This window comes from Dryobates pubescens, chromosome 1 (assembly GCF_014839835.1).
Source record: "Dryobates pubescens isolate bDryPub1 chromosome 1, bDryPub1.pri, whole genome shotgun sequence".
Taxonomy (NCBI): Eukaryota; Metazoa; Chordata; class Aves; order Piciformes; family Picidae; genus Dryobates; species Dryobates pubescens.
In genome coordinates this window covers 16,904,305-16,915,086 of record NC_071612.1, presented here as the reverse complement: position 1 = coordinate 16,915,086, position 10,782 = coordinate 16,904,305, and the positions used below count along the sequence as shown (strand labels likewise).

Sequence of the window (10,782 nt, the reverse complement as noted above, 5' to 3'; positions counted from 1 at the left end):
AGGGGCGGTGCGACGAGGCGGCGCGCCGCCGGAAAAGGAAGCGGCTCAACGGCGGAGGCGCCGCGGCCGTGGCACTGGCTGGCACCGGCTCCAGCTACCGCTCCCGGCTGGGGCGCAGGGAGTAAGTGGCAGGGGGTTACCGCGGGTGAGGCCTGTGCGGGGCAGCAGCGGTGAAGAGCGGCCGGAAGGCAGGGGAAGAACTGCTGGCTCCACGGGGCTGGGGGAAGGCGGTGTGGAGGTAGCCGTCTGGCGCCGGCTCTGGTAACGCGCTTGCGCACGCACTTCCTCCCTTCCGCCCCCGGACCACTCCAAAAGGGAGTGCTGAGAGCGTACGGTGGCATCTGCCCCTTTTTTTTGACATCCTCCTCCCTTTCCCGCCCAGCCTCCAAAGAACGGTTTTGGTTTTTTTGGTTTGGTTTTTTTTTTAAACTTTACCTTTTCCCCGGTGCCCAAGCCTGCTCGAGTGCTGACCGCAGCTGTTACCTGATTTATCTACACTACAAAACCCACAACACAAACCCCCATTTTCTTTTCTTGCTGTATACGGGCCACGAAGTGAGGGTAGGAGGCATTACAGGAACAGGTCAAGACACTTTCTACCTACCCAGAAACAAGTGAATGAGATAATTTTTGCAAACTTAAGTGAAACCTAAGGTCAAAAAAAATGCAGCAGCAGGTAAGAAGCAATTCAGAGTATACAAAAATACTAGTTGCTGTAAGAGCATGCCATAAAAAGTAGAATTCACTTTGAAAACATGTAATTCCTTATCTCAGGCATGATGTTACTCAGCAATTAAAGAGAGTCAAAAGTTCTACTAGTTGTGTAACCCTTTTCATTTCATACCACATGCACCAGAAAGGGTATTCTCCCAAAGGTCATCAGCTGGTGCTTGCTCCCCTCTGTTTTAGCCAAACAAATGAACCAAAACAGTGAAGCACCACTTCAGGATTAACAGGGGGCAAGTTCTAATTTGCTGGATAGCACCTAGCCCCATGATCCAAAGGTAACACACAGTACAGATTACATAGAGCACAGCTTTGTTTCTGGAGTGATGAATAGCTTTTCAGAAAGCTTGCTTTGATAAAATGTGAAGGTGGGATTAAACAATCCCAGTCCCAGATTGTCTTCAACAAAGCCTGGAGAAGATGAGGCTGAAGGGAGACCATACTGCCCTCTACCACTACCAGACTGGAGGGTGTAGTGAAGTGGGTGTTGGTCTCTTCAGCCAGGTAACAAGTGGAAGGATGAGAAAGAATGGCCTTAAGTGGCACCAGGGGAAGTTTAGATGGGGCAGTAAGGAAAAATTATTTACTGAATGAGTGGCAATGCCTTGGGACTGCCCAGGGAAGTGGCAGTCACCATTCATGGAAGGGTTCAAAAAACATGCAGGACATGCTTTAATGGTCAGGACCGTGTTGCATTGACAGTGAGCGTAGAGGTCTTTTCCAATGTGAATGACTCTATAGTTCTCTGTGTTAGGAACAAACCTTAGACCCAGTTCTCAACCAGCTCTTGGCCATCTCCAGTAGGAGAGGTGTGGTGACACTTTGTCTTTCTGAGCACCCTGTATACATACTTGCTCACTACTATGTTCAAACAAAAATTTGGTTCAGATTTACTTCAAGTAGGGAAGAATTTTATGAGGGAACAACACAAAATTACTCAAAAGGAGAAAGTCTACCAGAGATAGTAGGGATAGAAGTGTGTATATTATCTCAAAACATCCATCTTAATCACCTTGGTTGTGTGCTTCATCTACCTTGGTCTGATAAAACTGCCCATGAACTCTCACATACCATATCCCTGATTAAAGCCAGATACACTGTATAGGAAAAGACAACACAGAAAAGACAAATCACTACCATCCAAACAAAAAATGAATTCAACAGAAGAGTTTGAGAAAATTCCAGATTTCACTCAAAAGGTGTTTATGATGGCAAGAACAGTACCTGTCAGAATCCATACTGAGTACAAAAAAAAAAAGGTTTTGTCTTTAAGAATACTGATGGAGCAAGTTACAAAAAACAGTATCCCCTTCTTACCATAATAAGTCAGAAAGTTGCCTTCCAAAAGTAAAGTTTTAACAACCAGCATTTATCTTCTAGCTAGTACATTTGTAGCAGCAGAGTTGTACATCATGTTAAACGTTACCAAAGTACACCTGGGTATGTTAGTCAGCAGCATCTTTCCCTGATAAAGAAACACTTCACTGAATTGAAATGCAGAAATTTATTTTGGTTTCCTTCATTGGTTTTGAAAATTCTTTTGGTTTTATAAAACATAGAAATAGCCAACACTAAGCAAACATTTGAATTCCAATGGAATAAACTACTGCTCTAACAGTTGACTTGGATTTGTGTACCTGAATTGCACACATGTATGAAATTATGCTACAGAGTAGTGCATTACAATCACACACAAACCTTAGTGCAAACCTTGTTGTGCTTGTATTTTACATATATCCATGTTTTCAAAAACAGCAATGAATGCTAATGCAAACCCAACTCTGTTAAGGATATCAAGACTTCAGCTGTAATAAGGCTTATTTCTGCTGATTTCTCAAAAGGTAACCAGTTCTTTTTGTAATTTATCTGGGAATTAGGGGTTCATCCCTGAACAAAATACCTGTCCTGTACCAACACAGTTCTGTTGGCACACATAAATACTGCCAATTGCTGCAAAGCATCAGGCAAAGAACATTCTACCTGACATATTTTGCTATTCAGTGAAGAATACTCAGTGGCTCATACATAAAGCACAGAAAACTAAGAGGTTGTGTCAGAAGCTCTTCTGCTTACAGAGGATCTGGCATGTTAAAAAAATGCATTTTAAATCCATGTTCATTACAGGGAAACAAATGGCTAGTACAGGTGCAGTGTTTACCTGATTGTTAGCATAGCCCAGCCTCCTGGATGGTTTTGGTTTTAAGTCTCTAGTGTTCTTGCCAGAGTTAGGATTTGTTCGTTTACAGGGCTGGCATTACTCTGGATTTGTGTTAATGTAGCAAAGGCTACACTTGCTGAATTAACTGCATCCACACTTCTAGTGCAGAACCACCAAATGCAGACTTGCTCTGAAGAACCTGTATTCAGTCTCCTTTGCATGGAGTTCTAACTTGTACCTTATGAAAGTACACCTCTGAACTGGCTGCAGGTCTAGAAGGGAGGAAGAAACCCCAAAATACTCAGATGCCTTGCTCCGATTAATATTAGGACTAATGCAAGAAGAGACACCAGCTACACAGCTGTAAGGGCTTGGGGTCTTTTTGGTGGTTGATTTTAAGAGATTAATCCTCTGAGGATGCAAGATACTTACAGGCATTTTCAAACCTGCCAAATCCTTTGTGGAATTGACAACTGCAAAATACACTGCAGACAGCAAACATGCTGGCGATAAGAAAACCTTAGCTCCTTGGTGAAGGAGAGTCCCATTTTTGTCCAAGGAAGTTTTAAATAACTTATATATAGTTACCATTTATAGTTAAGGCTCTTTTTGGAAATTGTAGGTCACCATAAAAACAGTATGCAACACAACTTGACAGTAAGGCAGTGTTCCATTTCTTCAGTGTTCCTATGGCAAATACCCATTTTTGTACAAGTTAATGATTGCACATTTTCCTTCCCTATGTTTGCTGTAGTCAAATTACAGATATGACAGACGTGTGCCACCTTCTTCATTCCATTCTCAGTTACATTTTGTTATTAGCATAGAGTTCATCTATCTGTGTCTGGAAGTATTTTCGCAGTTCTGGTCTCTTCGCCTTCAGTGTTGGTGTCAGCAGGCCGTTTTCAACAGAAAACATTTCAGTGTGCAAGACAATGTCCTTGACCTGGAAAATAAGCAGTTACTAGCCAAACTGCATTCCTTAAATTAGACAAGGCCATTAAAAAAAATTGCCCAGATGTCCTATCGAAGTCCCTCCCTTTAAACATTTCCCAGATGCAAATTAAAAGCCATTTCAGGAGTCAGATTATGTTGGCCTTGAGAAGTTTTGTAGAATTAGGTGTTTGGTTCTCACAAACATCTTACCTGTTCAAATGACTTCAAACCAGACTCTTTCCCAATCCTCACCATGTCTTCCAGAATGTGTTTTTTGACTTCCTGTGGATACAGGAAGACATTGTATAGCTTGAAGGAATCAATGCAGAACAGCTAAACTGTATTGCAATATGACTCACCTTATTTTTGCAGAGCTCTTCATATGAGCCTTCAAATCCCTTTTTCTTGGCCCAGCTACGCAAAGTCTCAGGATCAGGCACCACAACAGCTACTAAGAAAGCCTACAAATGAGAATTTTTAAAAGAAGCAGCTTAAAACCCAACCCTTCAGTTCCTATGTGTTTCTTACTAGTCAGTATTAGGTTTCAAACAGCATTTCTGATCCTTCTGTGAAGTCAGCAGCTTTCTGCTACTTGAATGTAGGAAAGCACAGAAGCCTGAACTTGAGAATTAGTCCTCTTAAGACCCACATTTCAATTTACACTTGCAAAAACCTGGACATCATGTTGTCATCTTCTCTGCAACTTAGCAATTTCTATACAGTCATTAATAGTTAAATTAATCCAGCTCCACTACCTGGTTTGAAACTAAATCCAGAAACAAGCCATGTAACTGATGGAGTCAAAAGTACATTCAACAAATAAATGTTAAATCTTGGGACTCAAACTTCAGTTTTCTTCAAAGTTCGACTTGTGGGGAGGGAAGAAAGACTCCTGTAGTTTCCTCTTGCATTCATTTCAGTTACCTGAAGAATGCTTACCTGCAAGCTCTCCCCATGGACAAACACCTGAGCAAGCGCTTCGGCTCTCAGATACACATTTTCTATCTTCTCTGGTGCTATGTACTCTCCCTGGGCTAGTTTAAATATGTGTTTCTTCCGGTCAATGATCTTCAATGTACCGTTCTGTTGACAGAAATAGCTTTCATTCAGGAGAGGCACTTCAGGTGAAAAACCAATCTACACAGCTTAAGAACACAACAGGCTCTGCACCCATCTAACCTAGACTAGGGAATGTCTCAGGATTGGCATTGATAGCACTTTAACTCCAGACACCTGAATTTATTCACAACAGTTGTTATCCTCTTAAAATTATCTCATTCATTGTGTTAAATAATAAAAGAGATATTTTGTACATTACTACTAGTAACTACAGACATGCATATCAGAATTTTACATTAACTTACTGGTAGCCATTTCCCAATATCTCCTGTATGAAGCCAGCCATCTTTATCCAGAGCTTCTGCTGTTTTGTCTGGATCTTTCAAATAGCCACGAAACACACTTGGCCCTTTTACACACACCTGAAAGTAGCCATTTGTTAATGCATGCTGCTATGAAGGGAAGTTAACAGTGAACACTTTCTTCAATGGTTTTCAATAACCCCCACTGAAAAGACAAGATTAAGTTTATGCATTAGTATAGGAATCTTTACTCATGGTTTTTTGGAGACCTAATGCTTTCCATTAATATCATGTTTAAGAAGTAATTAGAAGCATTCCTTCTCTTTCAGTCTAGCAGCAGTGTTCCTACCTACTATTTGACTACAATCTCCATTTATCAGAAGAAACTTAGTTATCTGAAGAAATTCTGATGGATCTAGAGATGCTACCATTTAGCCTGGCAATGTGTTTGTTTCAACTTTGGTAGGCAGCAGCAGAATATTGCCAAAACTACTGATGAAAAAGCTATATATTAAGCAAATTTATATATTGGTTATCCCTACATATTCATACCTTAAGCCCTAAAGCACTCAAGACTCCTCTGTGAAGGAAACCTGCAATTTCTTCAAACTGAGGGTTGTCTCGATTCATATGCCAAGTAAAAAAGGAAGAAAAACTTCCCTGGACATAACTGGATGCTAAGGCATTATTAGGATAAAGAAAAAAGACCAAAACATGCTTAGAAGGTATAAGAAAAGAAGCAACAAGATTAAAAGTTTATAGATTAAGTAGTTACCGGTGAATCAGATCAGAACTTACAAGATGAATTAAAACAATGAGTATCTGTCAGTAAGAGAACATACAAGTAAAACAACTAGAGAGGAACATGGAGTAGAGCTTGAAGTACCCCGAGATGATTCCAGATTTAAGTATTCTCTTCTCATTGTAACACTCAAGGTTGGGTAAATTTTCTTTGGTGGAGAGAGAAGAGACACAGCATAGGACTTTTTTTAGCAAGTCTATAAAATATCTCCTTAGAGATTAGAACAGAGATGGAAGCAAAACTTAAAGATGCCCACTGCAAACAAACCCAAAAAGCTCTACACAAGAGTCCCAAGGCAACAAAGGATTCAAACCCTTACACCAGCCTGGGTGTGGCTTAGCATGCAGTTTTAAATTAGAGCCAAGTGGATACTAAGTAACCATAAGGGCTGATAAAATATTAGACCAACTATTAGTTGTTGAGATTGGTACTGGATAAAATTGTCACTAATACCAGTTCTCAAGACTGGAAGAAGTTACTATTCTAGTTCAGAAACCAACTCTCGGGGGGGGGGGGGGGAGGAACCCCATTCATTTTCAAGTATTTTCAGTGATTATATCCCCATAAAATAGAGGCATGCTGCTCAACTGCAATACAATGAACAGGAGTTGTCAAGAGGAGGGAGATTAGGGTATTAGTGAGGGTTCTGATGACCTTGTAGAGACAGTACCAAGCTCATGTTTTAAGAAAAGTAATTTCTGCTATAAAACAGTGCTCATCTACAAGGATATGAGCAGAAGAGAACTCTATATATCAGAGTCAAGCAAAAGGCTAACTGATAAAATGTTTCCTTTTTCTTAGCTCCTACAATGGCAGCAGGTGCCAGTTTTTCCCAGTAGAGGCAACAAACCATTTATCTGTATCTCGCTAGCTGGCAGCAAGACCTCATCTGCATATGGGAATGTATAATTCTGTTCAAATTTATCTTTCTTGATCATGGGTAACTGCAAAAGCAAAAAGCAATGCTGACAGAAGGAAGAATATTGAAAGCTTTATTCTATTCTATTTTTTTTAGACTAGGAGGGTTTAATCAAGCTGAAGAGCAGACGAGGAAGAAGGCCTATTTTAAGCAAAGGATAACGAAAGACAATTCTATAGCTATGGGTCTCAGCTCTGTAAAACAAGTTGCAAGCACTCATTTAGAGTATTTCACACTGAGGAAATTAGGACTGAAAGATTAAAATGGTACCTGAAATATTAAGGCACTACCATATTTATTCAAATCCAGAGTAACTTGTAATGCAGAAAACCTTCACAGTACATGCAAGCAAAACATTTCTAGAAGTTTTATTAAAAACTACCTGAATGACTCTCACTATGAGAATTCATATTCAGTTCCTCTCAGACCAAACTTGAAAAGTGTACTTAAAGCAAAGCAAAAACTGCTGATGAGGACTAAACCTGGGGTCACTAGCAATGCAGAAAAGAATCTTGATACTGCTTTCCACTTACAGTTTCCCACCACCAAACCCAGCTAAATCCTTTCTGCAAGTTAAAGCCCCATGATTATCTAGTTTCATCTGAATTACTACCAGAACAAATGAAGATTATGTGACTACAAACACTAGATATTAAGTTACTTCATTAGGTTCCTTTTTATTTATCCATTTCTCACCCCCTGCAAGGGCCCCTCAAAAGCATATAGAAAACACTACAGATGATTTTCTTTCAGGGCTTAGGGAAAGTTATTACATGGACATCTGTTCAAAGCATATACACAAAGTTCAAGCTGTATATCATTTACTTGGGAGAAAATAAAAACATCATACAGCATTACACACAAACCCAAGTCCTCTATGTGCAATTTGTAAAACATACATGCTCAATTTGTGGAGGCTGAAGAAAAGTTCAGAAGAATGTACAGGCAGCTGTCACAAATCATTAGCAGCCTTCATGTCATTTTATCTCCTTTTCTCTTAGCAGTATTCCAGCCATTTTAAATTACCTCATCTCACATCACAAGCTGGGAAACAAGCTACATGTATCAGCTGTTCTCCAGCAGTTGGCAGTGGGGGATGAGGAGGAAATCCTCTGCTAGTATTTTACCGAAGGATAAATGCAGTACGAGATAGCTTCTCAGCCTTCCCACAGCTGGAAGATGGTGTGTTGGCCATACAACCATAAATACACACCCATCTGTTATTCCATACTAAGCTGATTTTTCTCTCTTCTAATACACTGTTTTCTGCTTTGCTTCTGTGAATCATTAGCTGACATGTCAAGAAGGTGAGGCAGGCATCTGATTTTAGGTAGCAGACCATGTGTGGCACTTCCACTAAATTCAGGGAGTAATTTTCCAAGATTTCATAAGAGGCTTACATGGACCTTTTGAAATTACTTACCTCACCCTCTCCTTTTGCTGCCAAGTAATTCATTTCTTGCACATCAACAAGCTTGATGATACTGCATGGCATGGGTGCTCCAACATGACCTATTAAACAGAGTAACAGTTAAGAACCTGACTAAATAGCAATTAAGGCTATTAAAACAATAAGCTAGTTACCTTCTAATGTAAAAGATGGAAGACTGTTTTCTAGGAAGGTACTACACCAATAGCAGTACAGGAATAGCTTAAACTTCCTGGAACTGAAATAGTAAATTCCCAGGTATCCCTAGAATTTTACAAGCTGAACCATCTACTCAGGGTTGCTTTTTCTTATCATCAGGGTCCTCACTTTATGGACATGCTTAAGCAGAAAGTCCCACTATAGTTTTTAATTACAAGTATTCTTTCACTTAGGGAGCTAGATGTGTAAGTTGACTAAAATGCAGACTTAGTTCCAACATCAAAAAAATGCCTTTTAAATTTCCAGCACTGTTTACACACAACAAATTCTTACCTGTAAAAATTAAAGGGTGTGATACTATGATCTCCTCTCTCCTGAGCCTACTTCAACTTACAAGGACAAAACTTATCAATAAGTTTGGATTACTGAACATTCCTAGCTGTTTAGGGGTAGAAAGTTAGAATAGAATAGAATTAACCAGGTTGGAAAAGACCTTTGAGGTCATCGTGTCCAACCTATCATCCAACACCATCTAACCCATGGCACCAAGCACCCCATCAAGTCTCCTCCTGAACACCTCCGATGGTGGTGACTCCACCACCTCCCCGGGCAGCCCATTCCAATGGGCAATCACTCTCTCTGTATAGAACTTCTTCCTAACATCCAGCCTAAGCCTCCCCTGACACAGCCTGAGACTGTGTCCTCTTGTTCTGGTGCTGCTTGCCTAGGAGAAGAGACCAACCCCCACCTGGCTACAACCTCCCTTCAGGTAGTTGTAGACAGCAATAAGGTCACCCCTGAGCCTCCTCCTCTCCAGGCTAAACAACCCCAGCTCCCTCAGCCTCTCCTCATAGGGCTTGTGCTCCAAACCCCTCACCAGCTTTGTTGCCCTTCTCTGGACACAATCCAGCAAGTCAACATCCTTCCTAAACTGAGGGGCCCAGAACTGGACACAGTACTCAAGGTGTGGCCTAACCAGTGCTGAGTACAGGGGTAGAATGACCTCCCTACTCCTGCTGGCCACACTATTCCTAATCCAGGTCAGGATGCCATTGGCCTGCTTGGCCACCTGGGCACACTGCTGGCTCGTGTTCAGCCTACTAGCAACCAGTACCTCCAGGTCTCTTTCTGCCTGGCCACTCTCCAGCCACTCTGACCCCAGTTCAAAGGATCCCTTCAAAACTTCCACTTCATTTGATAAACAGAATCTTATGCTTCATGATGAGTACTGGATGCTAAATGTGGTCAGGGACCACATTTCAACATTCTGAAGTTTGACAGGCAGACCATTAAACACCATACCTGCTGTCCAGTCACCAGGCATCGACAGTGAACATCCAGCCGTGCATTCAGTCTGTCCATAACCCTCATAGAACTAAGACACAAAATCGAAAGATTTAAGACTCTTACTTTTCAACATGCAGTTTATTCATTAAAATGAGATTATATTTTGGGGGTTTTGCCTTTAATTTCAATTAAAAATCTACAGCACCTTCTAAAAGGCACTAATATTCCACCTTCAGTTCCGATAGTCAGCCAGCATTTCACTCCATTTCACATGGTGTGTGAAACCAATCAGCAACAGTGGGAGCAAGAGGAAGAAACTAAGAACAGTGGCACTAGTAATGACTTCATACACACACCATTTAAAGACAGAGCTGTCCAAGACAGCCAGGAATGGAATCCTATCCCATCACAGTTCTGATTATTCCATAACAAGACATCTTCCCTAATCTGTGCAGAATGCATTGCTACACCAGTGCATTACTGAAGAACTTCAAGAAGTCACAGAAGCCTCATATTTTAAAGTAGTTTTGCTTTCTAGCCCTTAAATTTCAACACATTTATTCCATCCTGTGCCATTGCTATTTGGATTTTACTTCAAAAAGCATATACTCTAAAGAGATTCTGAAGGCAAGCATGATGTATGCAATGCGATTCTCCACAATCTCATCTTCAAAGCAACAACATGACAATATCATCATATTGACTAAAAGCTCTACATCAGTTAGGAATACTTCTGTAAGGAAGGGAAGCCCCAGAAATTTAATCCAAGAACATGACTTATTGCTTACAACCTCCCCCCTCCAATCTTTTCCTTAAGATAGTTCAGCTGGTTACTTCATTTGTAATGAAGGCTTCAAGATGAATACAGAAATCTTAGGGGACCAAGTGATAAACCCTGGAAAGGAGCAGACACCCATGTAGTGTCCAAGAAGCATTATCCATGTGATCAGAGTATTAGAACTGCTCTAACAAAGCTAAAGTATTAAAGTCTTTGGGATTTTTAGT

At 40.8% G+C, this 10,782-nt stretch overlaps 1 protein-coding gene across 1 annotated transcript in view; it reads right to left on the bottom strand.

Moving 5' to 3' along the window:
* Nucleotides 1–2,215: 2,215 nt before the first annotated feature.
* Nucleotides 2,216–10,782, bottom strand: part of ACSL1 (acyl-CoA synthetase long chain family member 1) — a 39,204-nt gene continuing 30,637 nt past the window's right edge. Inside the window, exons 15-21 of the mRNA XM_054161931.1 lie at nucleotides 9,793–9,865; nucleotides 8,326–8,414; nucleotides 5,185–5,301; nucleotides 4,760–4,903; nucleotides 4,180–4,281; nucleotides 4,031–4,102; nucleotides 2,216–3,830 (exon numbers count right to left, since the gene is read on the bottom strand). Coding sequence (XP_054017906.1) covers nucleotides 3,690–3,830; nucleotides 4,031–4,102; nucleotides 4,180–4,281; nucleotides 4,760–4,903; nucleotides 5,185–5,301; nucleotides 8,326–8,414; nucleotides 9,793–9,865 — 738 coding nt within the window. The 3' untranslated portion in view covers nucleotides 2,216–3,689. The remainder of the gene's footprint in view (nucleotides 3,831–4,030; nucleotides 4,103–4,179; nucleotides 4,282–4,759; nucleotides 4,904–5,184; nucleotides 5,302–8,325; nucleotides 8,415–9,792; nucleotides 9,866–10,782) is intronic.